Source organism: Chiloscyllium plagiosum, unplaced genomic scaffold (genome assembly GCF_037043375.1).
Source record: "Chiloscyllium plagiosum isolate Xiang-an unplaced genomic scaffold, Cpla_swu_hap1 HiC_scaffold_1, whole genome shotgun sequence".
Lineage (NCBI taxonomy): Eukaryota > Metazoa > Chordata > Chondrichthyes > Orectolobiformes > Hemiscylliidae > Chiloscyllium > Chiloscyllium plagiosum.
The window spans coordinates 88653580-88675898 of NW_028270139.1; the positions used below are offsets into that span (position 1 = coordinate 88653580).

General features: G+C 40.4%; 1 protein-coding gene across 1 annotated transcript in view; it reads right to left on the reverse strand.

The window, feature by feature from the left end:
• ipo11 (importin 11) overlaps nucleotides 1-22319 on the reverse strand; it is a 471218-nt gene that overhangs the window by 179906 nt on the left and 268993 nt on the right. The window contains exon 24 of the mRNA XM_043689427.2: nucleotides 14126-14206. Coding sequence (XP_043545362.2) covers nucleotides 14126-14206 — 81 coding nt within the window. The remainder of the gene's footprint in view (nucleotides 1-14125; nucleotides 14207-22319) is intronic.

The window sequence follows — 22319 nt, forward strand, 5'->3', positions numbered from 1 at the left end:
TAGGACATAACACTAGCGCTTCACTAGAAGCTCACTGATGATGTTACCTAGCATGGTGACAAGACATCACACAAAACAAACCTTCCAGCTCAGCAAGCAAGCTTACAACCTGTATTACCACTATGTCACCAATCTCCCCATATTCTAACAACAAGTAAGCTTCCCTTTACCACCAATATGCTTTACCATTGATGGATAATTTCCATTTGACAACCAAATATTCCACAGTCAAATACAGGATGATCCAAAACAAGTTACCCATGTATCTCACCTAACATATTCAACATTCACTCTCTGCACAACTGATGCGCAGTGGCAATAATGTGTACCATCTATAAGATGAACTGCAGCAGCTCATCAAGGCTCCATACACAGTACCTTCCAACCCATGAATACTGCCTACACCACATGGATTGTGTGGTTCAAGGGAGCTCATTACCAGTCTCAAAGGCAATTAGGGATGGGCAACAAATGCTGGCCGAGTCAGTGACGCCCACTGAGAAATCAATATTGGTACACTTAGACATACTATCTCCTACAAAGTTGCTGAGAAATCAATATTGGTAGACTTCGACATGTCAACTTGTACAAACTGAGTGTGTGCATCATAATCTCTAGGTAATATCATGCCCCCTTACAATCCTGTAAATAGGCTTGGAAATCTCAAGATTTTGTTGAACACCATTATTGAAAGATCAGGTGACACTAGTGACAACAATGAGATGCTGTCGGAAGTTGCATTCAAGAACCTGCAACTGCTGTAAAGACCAAGATGCAAAAAGAGAGATTTCAGATAGAAAATATTACTCGTTCAAAGAGATCTGACCTGATACAGTTTGAAACATCACTAATGCAATTTGTAGGTGAAATATGTTGGTCGCCTTAACACGAATAAGATTCAAACACAATAATAACAGACTTTATTTATATTTTCATGCAAGTGGTTTTGGTAAAATTATCTCCATCACTGACCATCTGTGGATGTTGACTAGTACCTGGAACCATTCTTCATTAAAGCAACTGAACTCCAAAAAAAAATTTAAAAGTCACATCCAAGTAACTGACGTATGTAATCGTGGAGAAGACTGTAGAAATTTATTGTGTGTTATCTACATCACACAAATGATTACTCATCATAAGTCAAGGAAAACTTTTGGTTTATCCTGCATTTTTATTGCAAACAACACGGAAAAAGTTCTTTTGTTTGTGACTTTCTAATACCATTCAAATTTTATTTAAAATAGCTCAAATTTCCAGCAGCAAAGTCAAAAAATGACAATTTATTTCACAATATCTAATATCAACATGAATTCATTGAAAAATACTTTCAATAATGTAATATATCCCAATGGAATATCACAGGACAATTATACAACAACTGACACTAAGCACAAGGAGACAATGCTAGGAGAGGTAACAAGCATTTCACAAGAGTTTTACAGAAGAGATAAAGCGAGGTTTAGGGAAAGAATTGCTGAATAACCTAAATTTAACACACAATTTCCAGACTTTTAGGCCAAGATGGCAAACAGGACAGCCACCAATGGCGGTGCAAAGGAAATAGAACCCATAAAATTCCAAAAAAGTGTAGAAACAGGTCCTTTGGCCCAACAAGTCTACACTGACCCTCTGAAGTGAAACCCACCCAGATCCATTGCCCTACCATATTATCATTTATTTACCCCTGACTAATGCACTTAACCTACACATCCCTGAACACTACGGGCCATTTAGCATAGCCAATTCACCAATCTTTGGATTGTGGGAGAAAACCAGAGAACCTAGAGGAAACCCACGTAAACACAGAAAATGTGCAAACTTCACGCAGTCAGTCAATCGAAGCAGGAATTGAACCCTGGTCCCTGGCGCTGTGAGGAAGCAGTACTAACCACTGAGCCACTGTGCCACCCACGGTGCTAGAGTTACTTGCCACTTGTCAGAAGGAGCTTGAATATTATTCAAGTCTTGTTATATTGAGACATGACTGCTTTATCCCTGAGGAATCAGGAATGGTGCTGAATATTGTACAATTAGTGAACAACCCTATTCTGGCTTTATGATGGAGGGTTTGGGCAATCGGATTTTGGATGAGTTCAAGAATATAGAGGCAAGTTTGGACTGTGACTGTGCTACTTCTTCACCCTTCTAATATAAAACAATGAGAAAATAAGAGACAAAAACAAAATTGAAAAATATTGAAAAAACTCGTCAGGTAAGGCAGCATCTCTGAAGAGAAATTAGTTAACATTTTGGGTCCAGTGATCCTTCTTCAGACACCAAACGTTAATTCTGATTTCTTTCCACAGATGCTTCCAGACCTACTGAGCTTTTCTAACAATTTCTGTATTTGTCTGATTTCCAGCATCTGCAGTTCTTTTGGTTTTTAATTAGGAAATCAATTTGTTCAACACATTCATTGTGGTAAACAAAAACCTTATTTTTTTACTTCAATACTCTCCTCTTTCTCAGCAGCTTTGCTCATGTTCAGTTGGATTTCTTAACTACTAGTTTTGTTCTTCATCCTTGTCTTTGCTCTAAATTTTCTTTACACATGATGTCTTGTCAAAAGCTGCCCGAGTCTGTCTACTCACATGCAGCCCGACAGTGAAACTTGTCATTAAACATTCCACAGCAAATATACCCATTTCATTTCATCAGTTTACAATATCAATTCTGGACTCTGATCCAAGGGTTGAAAATACTATTTCCATTTGTCAACAATGTGCTGAGTTTTCCACTTCTGCCAATACTTTTGCATTTTTGGATCTGTTATCCCTGTCGCTGACATTGTGGCACTTTTCAAATTTAACAATGTCATGCTGAGAGACACAGAATATCTGTAACTTTGCAGGGAGAGTACAATGTTGAAAACTGTACAGGCCACATGTTTAATAAGAATCATAGTTATGACAGAATAATCACTTAATTGGATAATGTACATCGAGGACTCATCAATTCTGGAGTAAATGAAGAGCTCTGTAAAAAGCTATGTTGTTTTTATGTCACATCTGGGACAACCAAGATGCTTAGTTATACAGTCAGAGTGTAAGGTTTAATAGAAATCATTGATCTAAATGGAAAATTTGAAGATGAGAACTAAGTTAGATGTCATAGAGCTCCCAAAGAAAAGATGCAGAAATTGGAATAAATCATAAAATTATGTTTATATTATGTCAATTTTGGGTTTTCAAAGCCTGAAATAAGTTTCTACCTTTTAATAAAGGAATAATTGCCAATTTAGCTGTGCGAGGTCCCTTGGGGAAGAGTGACCATAATGAGTTCTTGATTAAGATAGAAAGTGACATAATTGATTTTGAGCCTTAGGTCCTGAATCTAAACAAAACTATCTTGATATGAGACGTGGGCTAACTATGACTTGGGGAACATTATTTAAAGGAAGAACAGTGAATGGGCAACGGCCAGCATTTAAAAAGCGTACATGGAAGAAATGCAACAACTGTTCATTCCTATCTTGACAAAAAAATGAGAAAAATGTGGCTCAACCAATGCTAATAAGAGAAATTAGGGATAGTATTAGATTCAAGGAAGGAGTATTCAAAGTGGCCAGAAAAAGCTGTAGATCCAAATATTAAAAGCAGTTTAGACCTTAACAAAAGAGGCAGGTGTAGGGGTTTTGGGGAGGATGCGGAAACAAGTCAAGTCTGAGAATGACCTTGCACTGAACATACAAACTAATTGCAAAAGCTATAGGTCTCAAAGAGAAAATAATTGTTGAAAACAGTTATCAGTCCCTTACAGCCAGAAAAAAGGGAAGCTATAATGAGGGACAAAGAGATGACAGACCAATTGAAGACATATTCTGATACAGTTTTCACAAAGGAGGACACAAACTACACCCCAAAAACGTTAGGATCACAGAGTCTACACAGAAGGCAAAAATGAAGAACTCTCTGCCACTAATAGCAGTGGATGCTGGTCAATTATTAATTGTAAAATGTAGATAGATACTTTTTTGCTAAGCAAACATATTAAGGGATATGAGGCAAAGGTAGGAATACAGAGTTAAGCCACAGATCAGTCTTGATTTCACTGAATGGCAGAACAGGCTTGATCAGGTGAATGGCCAATGCCTGTTCCTATGTTTCTAAGATAGTATTAGCAGGGAAACTGGTGTTGAAGAAATTAATGGGATTAAAGACCAATAAGTCCCCAGGGCATAGTAATCTGTATCTCAGAGTAATTAAGGAAGCTGGCCTAGAAACAGTGAATGCAAGGTGCTTATAATTCCGGATGCTATAAACTCTAGAACAGCTCCTATAGCATGGAGGGTAGCTAATGAAACCCCACTATTCAAAATGTTAGTGAGAAAACAGAAAATTATAGACTGATTAGCTTGATATTGTAGTCAGGAAACTGCAACAGTCCATTCTAAAGATTTAATAGCAGAGCACTTGGAAAACAGTGTTTAGACAGAGTAAGCATGGATTTAGAAAGGGATAATCATGCTTGACAAATCAACAGTGTACTTTGAGGATGTAACTAGTAGAGTTGACAAGGAGGAGCCAGTGGATGTGATTTAGTTGAACTTTCAGAAGGCTTTTGATAAGGCTTCATGTAAGAGTTTAGTATGTAAAATTAAACCATATGGAATTACGGTAGTGTACTGACATGGGTAGAGAACTGGTTGGCAGACAGGAAACAAAGTAGGAATAAACAGGTCTTTTTCCAACTGTCAGCCAGTGACTAGTGAGGCACCTCAGGAATTAGTGCTTGGACCCAGCTCTTTACAATATTATTAATGATTTAGATGAGGGGAGTAAATATCTCCAAGTTTGCAGAGGACACAAAGCTGGATGACAGGTGAATTGGGAGGATGAAGAAATATTTCAATGTGAATTGGACAAATTGAGCTGGTAGACATATGCATGGTTTATTAAATATCATGTGGATAAATGAGAGATTATCCTCTTTGGTAACAAAAACAGGAAGGCAGACTGTGCCCACTTAGATAATAAATTACAAGGGGAACGTGCAACGAGACATGGATACCCTTGTACACTAGTTACGGAAAGTAAACACGTAGGTACTGCAGGTGGTAAAAGAAGATTTGAGTCCTGGAGGCTGCATCTAGTGTATTTGGTGTAGTTTTGATGTCCTTGTCTGAGAAAGAATGTTCTGGTTATGGAGGGAGTGCAGCGAAGATTTACCAGGCTGATTCCTCTGATGGCAGGACTGACATGAAAAGAGACTGAATTGGTTGGGACTATATTACAGAGCTTAAAAGAATGAAGGGGTGTCTAAGAGAAACCTACAAAATTCTAAACAGGATAACATAGGGTAAACACAGAAAGAATGACGCAAATGACGGGGAACCCTAGATCTTGGGTCACAGTTTAAAACTATGGGGTAGGCCATCTTTACCTGAGATGAGAAGAAATTTCGTCACCCAGAGAGTGATGAGCCTGTGGAATTCTCTACCAAAGAAAGGGCTTGAAGCCAAAACATTGAATACTTTCAGGAAGGAATTAGATATAGGTCTTGGAACTAAACGGATCAAAAACTACGGAGAAAAAGCAGGAACAGAATACTGAATTAGATGATCAGCTACAATTTTGTTGAATGGCAGAGCAGGACAAAATAGCTGACTCCTTCTCCTGTTTTCTATGTTTCAAGGTTTAATCTAGAAGCTTTGCTATTTGTGAAAACAATTACCTGGAGTTGAAAATGATGCAGTGAATACTCATTTAAACATAGTGAAGATGCAAGAGAAACTATGTAAGTTAATGCTTTTATAATTCATTAGGAATAAGTGAAGTCTATTGTAGCAGGAATGAAAACAGCAATTTTAATGCAGGGAGAAAAGCATAGTTAGAGAGTGTGATAAAAAGAAATGATCAGTGAGCTAACATTTTTCTGCATAAGTCCAGAAGTGTGAAAAATATGCTAAAAGTGCTTGCTCTGATACAAAATCAAAATATATGTCTGACAGAGATTAAGACTGTATAGACTGTGGGGATAAAATCTGATTAAAGTACACAAGCCTGCCTCAACATTAACTTTCTCCCTCACTACAGATAGTGTCTGACATATGGAGTATTTTCAGATCTTTCTCCTTTTATCTTAGAAAAGCGTTGTTAAGAATAACAAAATAACTTGAGATGAACTAGAAGTTATTCTGACATTGAGGCGATGAGGGAGTTTTGAGACAGGCCAGAACGAGTTAGCAGGCAGAAAAATAATTTCAAAAATCCCAGGAGGTGAAAACAGCGGTGTAGTCTTGAGAAAAAAAAACTCTTTGCAAGTGTGGAAAAGGATATGGAAGATATAGACTGTAGGGAAACAGATGGTGACATTTTGCAAAATGTCCAGATTACAGAGGAGGAAGTGCTGGATGTCTTGAAACGGGTAAAGGTGGATAAATCCCCAGGACCTGATCAGGTGTACCCAAGAACTCTGTGGGAAGCTAGAAAAGTGATTGTTGGGCCACTTGCTGAGATATTTGTATCATTGATAGTCACAGGTGAGGTGCCAGAAAACTGGGGGTTGACAAACGTGGTGCCACAGTTTAAGATGAGTGGTAAGGGCAACCAGGGAACTATAGACCAGTGAGCCTGACCTCGGTGGTGGGCAAGTTGTTGGAGGGAATCCTGAGGGACAAGATGTACATGTGTTTGGATAGGCAAGGACTGATTAGGGATAGTCAACTCGGCTTTGTGCGTGGGAAATTATGTCTCACAAACTTGATTGAGTTTTTTGAAAAAGTAACAAAGAGGATTGATGAGGGCAGAGTGGTAGATGTGATCTATATGGACTTCAGTAAGGCGTTTGACAAGGTTCCCCATGGGAGACTGATTAGCAAGGTTAGATCTCATGGAATACAGGGAGAACTAGCCATTTGGATACAGAACTGGCTCAAAGGTAGAAGACAGAGGGTGGTGGTGGACGGTTTTTTTTAGACTGGAGGCCTGTGACCAGTGGAGTGCCACAAGGATTGATGCTGGGTCCTCTACTTTTTCCCATTTACATAAATGATTTGGATGCGAGCATAAAAGGTACAGTTAGCAAGTTTGCAGATTACACCAAAGTTGGAGGTGTAGTGGACAGCAAAGAGGGTTACCTCAGATTACAACAGGATCTGGACCAGATGGACCAATGGGCTGAGAAGTGGCAGATGGAGTTTAATTCAGATAAAATGTGAGGTGCTGCATTTTGGGAAAGCAAATCTTAGCATGACTTATACACTTAATGGTAAGGTCCTGGAGTGCAGGTTCATGGCTCCTTGAAAGTGGAGTTGCAGGTAGATAGGATAGTGAAGCAGGCGTTTGGTATGCTTTCGTTTATTGGTCAGAGTATTGAGTACTGGAGTTAGGAGGTCATGTTGCGGCTGTACAGGACATTGGTTAGGCCACTGTTGGAATATTGCATGCAATTCTGATCTCCTTCCTATCAGCAAGATGTTATGAAACTTGAAAGGGTTCAGAAAAGATTTACAAGGATGTTGCCAGGGTTGGAGGATTTGAGCTATAGGGAGAGGCTGAACAGGCTGGGGCTGTTTTCCCTGGAGTGTCGGAGTCTGAGGGGTGATCTTATAAAGGTTTACAAAATTATGAGGGGCATTGATAGGGTAAATAGACAAAGTCTTTTCCCTGGGGTTGGGAAGTCCAGAACTAGAGGGCATAGGTTTAGGGTGAGAGGGGAAAGATATAAAAGAGACCTAAGGGGCAACTTTTTCACACCGAGGGTGGTACAGGTATGGAATGAGCTGCCAGAGAAAGTGGTGGAGGCTGGTACAATTGCAACATTTAAGAGGCATTTGGATTGGTATATGAATAGGAAGGATTTGGAGGGATATGGGCCGGGTGCTGGCAGGTGAGACCGAGATTGGGTTAGGATATCTGGTCAGCATGGATGGGTTGGACCGAAAGGTCTGTTTCCATGCTGTACATCTCTATGACTCTAAGTGTCAGAAATCAAATCTTGATTTAAGTGTAGGATGCAGAAAAGATCAAGATATGGTAATTTAACTGTGACACTAAACAATCCAAAGTTCTTGAATATTCAACGTGTACCATGAGCAAAAGACGACCAGTGAATTAGAAACATTAATTCAAACTCATCAACACTTGAAAAAACTTGAAAAAAGCTATATCTGTTTTTTTTTCACCATTTAAACAGAGGATGCTCTTATCCAGGAGAAAAGTACTACCATCTACTGTCAGATCAAAAATCATAACTACTATGTCTACTTTCATTCTTGATAAAATGCAATGTGAATTTTTACTTGTTTAATGGTGAAAGGGAGACAGAAAAAAAAATCAATGGTGTTCATGGTGGTTGGAAATGAAAGCTAGGGAGAGGGTCTGAGGTCTTGCTGAGGGATCAGCGGCCTGGTCATTAGGAAGGCAGTTCGAGGAAGTGGAAATTGGAGCTGCTGGAATTGGATGCAGGATTGTGGGTAATTGCGGGAAAGATCAATGCATGGGTACAGCAAGTAAGGATGTGGAATCAATTGCAGATTTGCCTAAAAACAAGACACCGGATACAAGACACTTCCTGAATCTTATAGCAAGTACCTAAATAGTTTCCTGAGGTTCAGGAAATCAGGTCAAATTATTTTAATTATTTTAATGAGCTAAAAAGCTAATTGAGGTCAAAATTGTTTAAATGTATGAGATTAAAAGAAAAGGTTTGGCTGAGGCCTTGCTCCAGACCCGTGGGATCACTATTAGTCTCATGTTGCCAGTTGAAGTACACATGCATCATTCCCTCTACTCTCCTCCTGAGACTGAGTTTTCTCTTCCTAAATGACCGGCCCAGTGATAATCTCCTGCCACCCACAGCCTTTTCCCCCTCTATCAACTACACAGCAAATTTCTGTATCATCTGCTAACTTCTGATGAGATATTGGTTGCCCCAATTTTACTTCCCATCCACCTTTACCCATTCTAACCCTATTTCCCTCTGAGCTGACTGTACTCCATGCACTCGGATCCAACTCTAACTTTGTAATTAAGCCTGCCAAGGGTGGTGCAGGTGTTGTCTGGCATACTAACCTCTACGTTATGGAGGCTGAGCACCAGCTCTTTGATATTTCCTCATGTCTCCCAGTGGACTATGAACCTCACCATGGAAGACCAGGCTATTGTGTTCACAACAGTTATTAATTTCATTTGTAATCTCCTCCTCATGGTGTACAAGTGTATAGTTCACCCAACTCCACATAACTCGCCTCTTGCCCCTTTCCAAAAAATCCACAAACAGGACTGCCTGGACAGAAACACCGTTTCTGCCTGCTCCTTCCCCAAGAAACTCATCTCCTTCTACCTTGACTTGACTTTTCTCCCTCTTGTCCAGTCCCTTCACACTTGTATCTGAGATTTTTCTGACGCTTTACATGAATTTCAAAATTTGCAGTTTGCTGCTCACTCTTCATCATGGACATGCAATTCCTTTAACATCCATTCCACTATCAGAACAGTCTCAGGGCTTTCTGCTTCTCCAGGAAGAAAGGCCTGAATTGTCCCATTCACCAACACACTTCTCTGCCTGGCTGAGCTTGTCCTCACTCTGAACAACTTCTCATTCAACTCCTCCCATTTTCTTCAGGTCAAAGGTGTGACTATGGATATCTGCATGGGCCCCAGTCATGCATGTCTCTTTGTGAGGTACGTGGAACATTCCTTGTTTCAGTCCAACTCCATCCCTCAGCCACAACTCTTTCTCTGGTATATCGATGACATCAGTGTCTTTCTTATCCAGAAATAGTTTATCTATTTCATTTCCAAATTCCAACTTGCTCTCACCTTCATTGTTTCCTGTCCGACTCCTCTTTTTCCTCCACATCTCTGTTTCAATTTCTGGGGACAGGCTAACCAATATCTACTACAAACCCACCAACTCCCACTTGACTATACATCCTTGCAGCCTGCTTCTTGTAAAGACTCCATCTCTGTCACATCTATTCAAACTTCAACAAGGTGGATCTCCAAAACCTTCTTCCTCAACTGAGGATTACCCACCACCATGGTAACCGGGCCTTCAGTTTTGTCTGACTAATCTCGCACACTTTGCCCCTTACCCCTTCTCTTCCCTCCAACAACAGTAATCAGGTCCTCCCCCCCTCGTCACCTACCATCACATCAGCATCTACATCTAAAAGATCATTATCTGTAATTTCTGCCATCTCCAGTAGGATTTCATCCTGAGACACACATTTTCCTCTCCTCCTTTGTTAGTCTTCCACAGGGAATACAGCTCTCTCTACAGGTCACACCGGTCCACTCCTCCATTCCCAACAGGTCCCCACAGCCTCATGGCACCATCCTATGCAATCACAGAAGGTGTAACACCTGTCTGATTACATCCTCCCTCTTCACAATCCAAAGGTCCATACTCACCTTACAAGTCAAGCAGCAATTTACTAGCACTCAATCTATGAGGAGAAAGTGAGGTCTGCAGATGCTGGAGATCAGAGCTGAAAATGTGTTGCTGGAACAGCGCAGCAGGTCAGGCAGCATTCAGGGAACAGGAGAATCGACGTTTCGGGCATAAGCCCTTCTTCAGGAATGCCTGAATTCCTGAAGAAGGGCTTATGCCCGAAACGTCGATTCTCCTGTTCCCTGGATGCTGCCTGACCTGCTGCGCTGTTCCAGCAACACATTTTTAGCACTCAATCTAGTCTACTTTATTTGCTGCTCACAATGTAGTCTCCTCTACACTGGGGAAACAAAGCGCCGATTGGCTGACTGCTTTAAAAAACACTAATGTTCTGACTCCAAATAGGACAGTGAACTTCCAGTTGCCTGCCACTTCAACACACCACCATGTTTGCTGGTCAAAATTTCTGTCTTGGGATACCACTCTGCTCTAACTAAGCGCGCACAAACTGGAAAAACATTTTCCCTTGGGAACTCAGCAGCCTTATGGATTCAATATCAAGTTCAACAATTGTATAAGTGTCAGCACCTTCTCCTCTGTTCTTACCCCAACCCATCACACCAATGTTTATCACCACATGAGCTGTTACCAGAAACAACCCATTGTCAGCCATTAATAGTCCCCATTAGCAGCTATTCATTCTCCTTCTGACCTTTTCCATTCTTTTTGGCTGTTTAACTGTTTTTCATTCTTTCTTGGGTCCACCTCCACCTATCATTTATTGATCCTTCTCTCCCCCCCACCTCACCTTTAGCATATAAAGTGCCAACCTTTTTCTAGCTACAATCAGTTCTGAAGAAGGGTCACTGGACCCAAAATGTTAACACTGAGTTTTTCCAGTAATTTCTGTTTCAGTTGTGCACCATGCTGTTGACTTTTAAGTCTAAATCACTGATCTACATATCATGAACAACAAGGTATAAAAACAGAAGTTGCCAGTAAAACAGCAGATCCAGCAGCATGGTGAATAGAAAGGGTTCTGAGGAACGGTCCCTAAACATTAACTCTGATTTTCCTTTGCAAACACTACCAGACCTGCTGAGTTTTTCCAGCATTTTCTGTTTTTGTTTCTGATTTAAAGTATCCGGTTCTTTTGGTTTTTATAAGCAATAAGAGACCCAGTTTTGTGAAACTTCATCGGAAATTGACATTGAGTCATAAAAGCACCCGTCAACCATGCCATTTGCTTCCTATTCCAAGACAATATCATTGATAATGACAATTTGCAACACAAATTTTGGAATCCAATGTGCCATTTGCCCTTGCACCCCGTGACCCTTTAAATTTAAAGTATCAATCTTTCATGCAGAAATAAAATCAAAGCTGACTAAAGTCAAATTTGCTCTCTCTTTAATATTTATTACCTCCACAGAAAATGAAACAAATTCATTCGAGACAACCTTGCTGAATAAGTCTATGTTGACTGTGCCCCACAAATGATAACTTATTCTGCTTCCCAAATCTATCTCCAATAATGTGTCCAACTATAATTACTTGATGCGGAGCTGCTCATGTCACCTGACAAAGCAGCAGTGCTTCAAAAGCTCGCAATTTTAAATAAACCTGTTGGACTATAAGCTGGTGTTGAGACTTCTGACTTTGTAATTACTTGTGCTATCCATTCCTCGCTCTTTGAATATTAATATAAAGTTAACAATCTCAGTCCTCCAGCGTCAGACTTGTAGCCAGAGAGGACTGAAAAATGATGGAGGGAGTGTCTATTATTAACTTCCTGCTTCTCTTAGAGGCAGTACATTTCATGAGACAAAGATTTACCCACTTTCAAAGATGCTAAACATGTGAATATTTCCCTTCTCATTATGTTTTTTCCAATTCAGGATCTCACATTCCCCAGCAAATACAATGCAAATACAAAGTGAAAACTGAAGAAAAGCATTTTTAAGAGCCTTGCCTACCTCTTCATTTCCAAACGTTAACTTTTTCTTGGTCTTTACATCTCCAAAGTCCATGCGACATTTAGTGTTCCTTGCCTGCATATAGCTTTTTAAACATTTTGTACTATTTCTTACTTTTTGTATTGAGTAAGTTTGTTTAGTTCTGCAGGTACAGCTTTTTCTTCATTCATTCACAGGATGAGCATGTCACTGGCTAGGCCAGCATTCACTGTCCATCCCCAATTTGCCAGAGGTAAAAACAATGACCGCAGACGCTGGAAACCAGATTCTGGATTAGTGGTGCTGGAAAAGCACAGCAGTTCAGGCAGCATCCGAGGAGCAGTCTCCCCATGCCCACCCTCCTCTCATTTATCTCTCCACCCGTCAGGCACTCTGCCTGTATTCCTGAACGGCTTTTGCCCGACACGTTGATTTTACTGCTCCTTGAATGCTGCCTGAACTGCTGTGCTTTTCCAGCACCACTAATCCAGAATCCAATTGGCTAGAGGGCAGTTCAGAGTCAATGACATTATTGTGGGTCTGGAGTCGCATGTGGGCCAGACCAGACGAGGATGGCAGATTTCCTTCCTTGAAGGACATTAGTGTTTTTTCCCAACAATTGACAATGGTTTCACAGTCATCAGTAAATTCTTAATGCCAGATATTTTTTATTGAATTCACAACTAGAATTTCAAAACCTGAATTTCAAATTCAGGATTCGAAACTGGCCCGAACATTAGCTGAGTTTTTAGATTAATAGTCTAACAATAATACCACAAGGCCATTGCCTCCCTTTTCAATCTTGGGCTGTGATCACCACTGACTAAATAACTAGTGCTAATCCCTAAATGCCCTTGAGAAGGTAGTAGTGAGCTGACGTCTGGAACAACAAAGTCCATTTGGTTTAGATATATCCACAGTGCTATTAGGAAGGGACTTCCAGGATTTTGATCCAGACAGAGTGAAGGAACAGTAATATAGTTCGAAGTTAGGATGGAATGTAGCTTAGAGGGGATCTTGCAGGTGGTGATGCCCTTGTCTTTCTAGGTGTTAGAGGTTTAGAAGGTGCTGTCTTAAGAAGATGGGTGAGTTGTTGCACTGCATTTTGTGATTAAAATGCACTTTGCTATTAAATTATTTACTAGTTTACTGTTGTGACAAAATGTATCAATGTACTCCCTTGTGTGTTTACAAACATATTGTTTCAGAATACTGTTCAAATTACATTCAATAAATTAGTCGTCTTTGGGGACTACAAAATGATTTGCTTTCCTCAACCTATGTAGAAGTTAAATATATCTACTACATTTATGCAAGAAACTAATCTGTGTTATATGAAGTCTGCTTGACTGTTACTGCTAATATTCCATCAGAATCTGGCATCCTTTTCTAATTCTCAATTCTACAATGAGGGGTAATGCAGTACTAGAACCTGTAAGCAGACACCAGCATGTGATAGTGGGGATAGCAGGAAGAGAGAGTTGATATATTAAAAAACTATAAATCTGAGGTTAGGATAAAACTGAGAGGGTGGTAAGGAAGGGTCATATTAACACTTCAAGAAGGCAGAGTCAAAGCTCTGATTGGGAAGGAGTAGAGGAATTACTGAGAATTGAGGCTGAAAGTACAGAAAGACTGGAAGGTCACAGGGTCTAAGTCGGGGTCAGAGAGAGCTACATTGATTCAAGGATAAAATGATTTTATATACATATATAAAAAAAAGGAGAAATTTATATTTCTGAATAATACATCTTGATCTACAATCCTTGTTGCAAAAAAATAAGCATTGATTACTTTAATAATACTATTACATAACAAAACAAAACTAGTACCTTAAGTATTTGAACTTGTCCTTCAGTGGTGATATCTTGCATCAGCTCGCAGAAGGATTGGCATAGGACATCTGCAAAATTCTGGAAGGGAGAATTTCATGCTCATCTCAAACAGTAAAATAAGTTAATATATTCTTCTAATTCGATATTTAAAGATCAGTAGAGATGGACAGGTCAGAAGAGAGTACAGATAATCCTCAAGGATGGTGCATGCATCATCATTGTATGTTATTATTTCACACAATGTGGGTTGTATGTGGGTTTCATTGGCTACATGACCATTTATTGACAATCCCTAATTGCTCCTAGAAGGCAGTGGTGAGCTAACTTCTTGAACTGCAGTTATCCATGTGTGTAGGTACATCCTTTGTTAGGGAGGAAATTGTAAGATTTTGACCCAGCAACAGAGAAGGAACAGTGATATAATTCCAAGTCAGTATGATGTGTAGTTTGGAGAGGAACTTACAGGTTGTAGTGTTTACATTATATTAGCGATGCAGCTTTCAGTAACAATCCTGAAACTAATCCAATGCCAAGGCATATACTGAATAAATTTAGTTGCTTGGTTTTCAATTTTAACACTGATACCCCCTTTCAGCACAAATTTATTTCTATTCACAAAGTCAAAAATAGTGTTGCTAAGTTAAACTGTCATTTATGCATTCCAGTGGATTAAAAATGGTTAAGGATTAGGATCAGCTGCTTAGTTTTATACCTGATGAATTGCAATTCAGCTCAAAGTGTTGCAATAAGTGTTCTCACTTGTCATAAGCCAATTGGAAGGCTTCAATAATTATTCATGTTCTTTGATTTTTATAATGAAAGACACAAACGTAGAAGAGTACCTTAGCAACTGCGGACAATAAAACAATTAAACAATCATGCTGCAAGGAGATGTCTAGAGCTGAGGTTCTAAAACTCCCCCCCCACCACCCCCTCCCTCCCCGAGGGCAGAACATCCCTGTCTGGTGACTGCTGTGCAGCGTCCAATCATCTGTTGTCATAACGTCCGCATGGTTTTGTCAATATACCATGCCTCGGAGATCCTTCCCTGCAGTGTAGACAATGTTGGCTGAATCACATGAGTACCTGCACACATGGTCTCTCTCATATGCTGCAGGCAGGAATGCATTATAGAAGAACTACCTGTATACTGTTTCAAGAAACCCTCTGGATGAACTGGATGCTGCCCCATCTAAGCCCTTGGCACTAAGAGAATCCCAGTCAATTTTGGGAAAGTTAAAATCACCATGACATCAACACTGCTGTTTTCATAACTATTCTGGATTGGTTTACACATTTATTCCTCTATCTCCCCTGGTTATTGGGAGGCATACAGTATAACCCCATCATAGTGACTGCAGCTTTCTTATTCCTTCGTTTCACTCATACGCCCTCGGTGGATGAGCCTGCTGATCAGTGGCACGTTGTCCTCTCTTGCGGGCAGCACAGTGGCTCAGTGGTTAGCACTGCTGCCTTACAGCGCCAGGGACCCGGGTTCAAGTCCCGCCTCAGGCAACTGTCTGTGTGGAGTTTGCACATTCTCCCTGTGTCTGCGTGGGTTTCCTCTGGGTGCTCTGGTTACCTTCCACAATCCAAAAATGTGCAGGTCAGGTGAATTGTGTTAGGTGCATTAGTCAGGGGTAAATATAGGGTGTGGGCATGGGTCTGGGTGGATTACTGTTCGGAGGTTACATGTTGGGCCAAATGGCCTGTTTCCACACGACAGGGAATCTAATCTAATCTGAAGTACAGCTGTGACATTCTACTTAAATCAATGATGAAACTCCAACATCCCACTTACACCTCCCTCTATCACGTCTGAAACATCTAAACTCTGGAATGTTGCGCTTCCCTTTTCTCAACCAAGTTTTTGTAATGGCTTCAACATTGTCATCTCATGTATTAATTCAAGCTCTAAGCTCTTCTACTTTACCTGTTATATTGCTTGGATTAAAACAGATTTCAGACTGCTTGGCCCACATGCTCATTAACATGGCTCTGCCTGTCCTTACTATTAGACTTCCTTGACCTAAAGCAGCTTTCCCCTCAATCACTCCACATGCTGACCTACGGCTTTTGTTCCCACCTCTGCAGCATACTAGTTTAAACTCTCCTGATTAACACTCCTTGCAAGGATACTGAGTTCCCTCCAGTGTAAGGGTGTAAGGGTAAGCTAGCGTGTAAGGGTAAGAGTGAAGGGTATGAGCAGTAGGTCTTGTGAACCCTGGACATCAAGGGATAGCGAGAATTTGATAAAGAAAAAAGAAGGAAGCATGTGTTAGATAGTGTGCATTAAAAATACGGAGCCCTTCAAAAGTGCTTAAAGTTTAGGAGGGTGCTTATAAAAAAATAATTAGAGGGCAGTGATGGGCCACAAAATATCTTTGGAAAACCAGAAGACATTTTGTAAGTATGTTAAGGGTTAGAGGATTACCAGGGAAAGAGTGGGTCTTCTTTGAGACCAAAGGGGAATCAGAAGATGTAGGTGAGGTCTGAAATGAATATTTCTTATTTGTATTCACAGTGGATATTATTTGTGATGGTGTGGTCACCACACCATTGGAAGGACCTGAGTATGTAAAGATAATTAAGGAAATGGTTTTAGATGTTTTGGTGGGGATGGCTAATGTTGTTCCTTTGTTTAAGAAGGGCAGCAGGGGTAGGCCAGGTATTATAGACCTGTTAGTCTGACATGAGTGGTAGGGAAATTATTGGAAAAATTCATAAGACAGGATAAATGAAGACTTGGAAAAGTGAGGATTGATCAGCGATTGTCAGAATGGATTTATGAGAGGGAGATACTGTCTGACTAATTTAATTGAGTTTTTGACTAAATGTACTGATGAGGGTTTTTTTTGTGATTGGAAGCTTGTGCCCAGCGGTGTACCACAGGTTTCAGGTGTGGGATTCTTGCTGTTTGTTATGTCCGTTAACGACTTTGATATGAACATAGCAGACATGAATATTAATGGTGCTATTGACAGTGAGGAAGATGGTCTCAGGGTACAATCTTATATTGGTCAGCTGGTAGATTATGCAGAACATTGACAAATGGAATGAATCCTTATGTATGTGAGATTATGCCTTTTGGGAGGACCAGTAAGTGAACGATGTATACAATGAATGGTGGGTTCCTGGGGCGTACTGAGGAACTTGGGGACCTCAGGGCACAAGTCCATAGATTTGGGACGCTTACCTGCATTAGTTGGGGTGTAGAATATAAAGGTTGAAAACGTGTTGCTGGAAAAGCGCAGCAGGTCAGGCAGCATCCAAGGAACAGAATCCTTCCTGAAGAAGGGCTTATGCCCGAAACGTCGATTCTGTTCCTTGGATGCTGCCTGACCTGCGCTTTTCCAGCAACACATTTTCAGCTCTGATCTCCAGCATCTGCAGTCCTCACTTTCTCCTTGTAGAATATAAAGGACCAAGGAAGTCTTGTTACAGTTACATAAAACGTTGGTTAGTTCCACTGATGCAATACTTTGTGCAGTTCTGATCACCACACCATTGAAAGGACATGATTGCATTGGAGGGGATGAAGATTCAGCAGGATGTTGCCTGGATGGAAAGTCTCCATTATGATGTGTTTGTTTTCTTTGGCACAGAGGAGACGGAGATGGGATCTGATTGAGGTAAAAAATATGAGAGGGATGGGCAGGATTGATCATCTTATCCCTGTGGCAGACATGTCTAAAACTAGAGGGCATAAGTTTAAACGAGGAGTATGTGGTTTAGAGAAGATCTAAAAAAAGGTTCTTTTTTTACCCATATAGATTGCGCTGCCTCAGAGCGTGGTGGAGGCACGTACTCTCTCAATAATTAAGAAACATCTGGGTGAGTTCTTAAAATTCCAGGGCATAGTAGGCTATGTACCAAGCGCAGGTAAATAAGATTAGTGTAGTTTGTTGTTTGTTAGTCAGCATTGATACAGTGGGCTGAAAGGTCTATTTGTATGCTGTATGACTGTGACTCTATAATCTGAAAACATGTTCTTGGTATTTTTCAGGACCATCCGATGTCGATAATACTGTTGATCTAGTGATCAAAGATGCTGGTATGTTATGTGTTGCAGTATTTTTTCAGCTCAATCAAGAGACAATGTATTCCTTTTAGGGTGAAAGGAAAGGCTGGTAGGTATAGGAAGTGCTGGATGACTAAAGAAATTGAGGGTTTAGATAAGAGTAGTGCTGGAAAAGAACAGCAGGTCAGGCAGTATCCGAGGAGCAGGAAAATTGACATTTCGGGCAAAAGCCCTTCATCAGGATGAAACTTCGATTTTCCTGCTCCTTGGAATGCTGCCTGACTTGCTGTGCTTTTCCAGCACCACTCTTATCTAAACTCTGGTTTCCAGCATCTGCAGTCCTCACTTTTGCCTAAAGAAATTGAGGGTTTGGTTAAGGAAAAGAAGGAAGCATATGCCAGGTATAGACAGGATAGATCAAGTGAATACTTAGAAGAGTATAAAGGCAATAGGAGTATACTTAAAAAGGGAAATCAGGAGGGCAAAAAGGGGACATGAGATAGCTTTGGCAAATAGAGTTAAGGAGAATCCAATGGGTTTATACAACTACATTAAGGACAAAAGGGTAACTAGGGAGAGAATAGTGCCCCTCAAAGATCAGCAAGGCGGCCTTTGTGTAGAGCTGCGGGGGATGGAGGAAGATACTAAATGAATATTTTGCATCAGTGTTTACTGTGGAAAAGGACATGGAAGATATAGACTGTAAGGAAATAGATGGTGACATCTTGAAAAATGTCCATACTACAGAGGAGGAAGTGCTGGATGTCTTCAAATGCATAAAAGTGGATAAATCCCCAAGACCTGATCAGGTGTACTCTCGAACTCTGTGTGAAGCTAGGGAAGTGATTGCTGGGCCACTTGCTGAGATATTTATATCATTGATAGTCACAGGTGAGGTGCCGAAGGTTGGCTAATGTGGTGCCACTGTTTAAGAAGGGTGGTAAGGACAAGCCAGGGAACTATAGACCAGTGAGCCTGACGTCGGTGGTGGGCAAGTTGTTGGAGAGAATCCTGAGGGACAGGATGTACGTGTATTTGGAAAGGCAAAGACTGATTAGGGGTAGTCCACATGGCTTTGCGCATGGGCAATCATGTCTCACAAACTTGATTGAATTTTTTGAAAAAGTAACGAAGAGGATTGATGTGGGTAGAGCGGTAGACATAATCTATGTGCTCTTCAGTAAGGCATTCAACAAGGTTCTCCATGGGAGACTGGTTAGCAAGGTTAGATCTCATGGAATACAGGGAGAATAGCCATTTGGATACAGAATTGGAATGAAGGTAAAAGGCAGAGGGTGGTGGTGGAGGATTGTGTTTCAGACTGGAGACCTGTGACCAGTGGAGTGCCACAATGATCGGTGCTAGATCCACTACTTTTCATCATTTGTATAAATGATTTGGATATGAGCATAAGAGGTATAGTTCGTAAGTTTGCAGATGACACCAAAATTGGAGGTGTAGTGGACAGCGAAGAAGGTTACTTCAGATTACAGTGGGATCTTGATCAAGTGGACCAATGGGCTGAAAAGTGGCAGATGGAGTTTAATTTAGATAAATGTGAGGTGCTTCATTTTGGGAAAGCAAATCTTAGCAGGACTTATACACTCGATGATAAGGTCCTTGGAGTGCAGGTTCATAGCGCCTTGAAAATAGAGTCGCAAGTAGATAGGATAGTGAAGAAGATGTTTGGTATGCTTTCCTTTATTGGTCAGAGTATTGAGTACAGGAGTTGGGAGTCATGTTGCAGCTGTACAGGATATTGATTAGGCCACTTTGGACTATTGTGTGCAATTAAGGTCTCCTTCCTATCGAAAGGATGTTGTGAAACTTGAAAGGGTTCAGAAAAGATTTACAAGAATGTTGCCAGGGTTGGAGAATTTGAGCTATAGGGAGAGGTTGAATAGACTAGGTCTGTTTTCCCTGGAGCGTCGGAAACTGAGGGGTGACCTGATAGAGGTTTGTGAAACCATGAGTAGAGTAAATAGGCAAAGTCTTTTCTCTGTGGTGGGGGAGTCCAGAACTAGAGGGCATAGGTTTAAGGTGAGAGGGGGAAGATATAAAAGAGACCTAAGGAGCAACGTTTTCATGCAGAGGGTAGTACGTGTGTGGAATGAGCTGCCAGAGGAAGTGGTGGAGGCTAATACAATTGCAATATTTAAAAGGCATCTGGATGGGTATATGAAAAGGAAGAGTTTGGAGGGATATGGGCTAGGTGCTGGCAGGTGGGACTAGATTGGGTTGGATATCTGGTCGGCATGGATGAGTTGGACCGAAGGGTCTATTTTCATGCTGTCCATCTCTATGACTCTGACTCTAAGTACTGTGGTTAGATTCAGTGTTATTGATTTTCATTGTATGTTTTATTTTGAAGAAATTACATTGAATTGAACACAAGATAATTTAAGAATGATTTGTCATGACCTTCTGTGGAAGTAGAAAACATAAATTATGCACTTTATATTAGTGTTAATAAATTAAATTTATTATGAAATTATTTTATATTGTTGATACTTCATTTTTCTTAATAGTGTACAATGCAGTTGGATTAGCAGCCTATGAACTTTTTGATAGTGTTGACTTTGACCAGTGGTTCAAGAACCACTTACTGGCTGAATTACAGGTTACTCACATAAGGTAAGCTATTGTTGTTTAACTCACTTAAGATTCTATTCTTTAGGTGTTTAAAGACATGTCTAGTGGGATATTGAAGTGTTCGTACAATGCACTTTAGTTTCTTATTCTGTCTTTGCAGTTAGTAATTGTCTCTTTGGGGTTATTTCAGTTTCACCTTCTTCTATCTTTGTAATCCCTTCCACTTTGGCATTATCTTTCTCAGTTTGGACAATGGAATGTCTAACCTATGGATATTAGGTACAAATATAATTGGAATCTGTCTATTTGGATAGCAATCCTATTACATTAACACAATGTGATGAAAATGTGATGTTGCTTCTCAAAGCAAATCTGCACATTCACAGTTTTGCTCGACTAGTAAGATATTGTTATTTATGTTGTGAAATAATTTTACCATCAATAGGAAGATGATGGCAACCAAAACCATGTTTAGTTTGAGAATTATCCATTATTTTTTCTATTATATCTTCTAAATCAATTTCTGTAGTTGATGTGCCAATGACCTTTACCAATGCTGTTGTTGCAGCATCAAATATTTGAAACTACATTTACATGCAGCCTGACCTTGGGAAAGTGAACTAAATGCCATATGCTTCTATGTTACTGTAGATCATTGAAAATAAGATGATCCCTGTCTTGGATGCCAAAATACATGTTTAGACTGATATTTTGTCCATAATTAATGCTTCATTTTTCAGCTAATAAATTTAGGACTAAATTCTTCTTATGAGTTATCTTCAATTTTTCAGCTTAGAAATTAATGTTTAGGTTTATACTCAGTTCAAAAGTTGGTACATGGAATCAAGCAGACGAAATGGACTGTATCACCAAGATGAGGTTGAGTCCGTGATTAAGGAAGCAAATGTAATGTTATCATTTATCTCAAGAGGGTTGGAATATAAAAGCAGTGATGTGCTTCCGAGACTTTATAAAGCTCTAGTTAGGCCCCATTTGGAATACTGTGTCCAAATTTGGGCCCCACACCTCAAGAAGGACATACTGGCACTGGAGCATGTCCAACAGAGATTCACATGGATGATCCCTGGAATGATAGGCCTAACATACAATGATCAGCTGAGGATCCTGGGATTGTATTCGTTAGAGTTTAGAAGGTCAAGGGGAGATATAATAGAAAGTTACAAGATATGCCTTAGAAAGGGTGGTGCTGGGAAGTTGTTTCCATTAGGCGGGGAGACTAGGACCTGTGGGCATAGCATTAAACTTATGGGGGGTAAATTTAGAACAGAAATGAGGAGACATTTCTTCAACCAGAGAGTAGTGGTCCTGCGGAATGCATTGCCACAGAGCACAGTTGAGGCTGGGACGTTAAATGTCTTCAAGGCCGAGATTGATAACTTCTTGATCTTGCATGGAATTAAGGGCTACGGGGAGAATGCGGGTAAGTGGAGTTGAAATGCCCATCAGCCATGATTAAATGGTGGAGTGGACTCGATGGGCCAAATGGCTTGACTTCCACTCCAATGTCTTATGGTCTTATGATACATTAGAGTTCAAACATGCTCACATGAAGCAGAT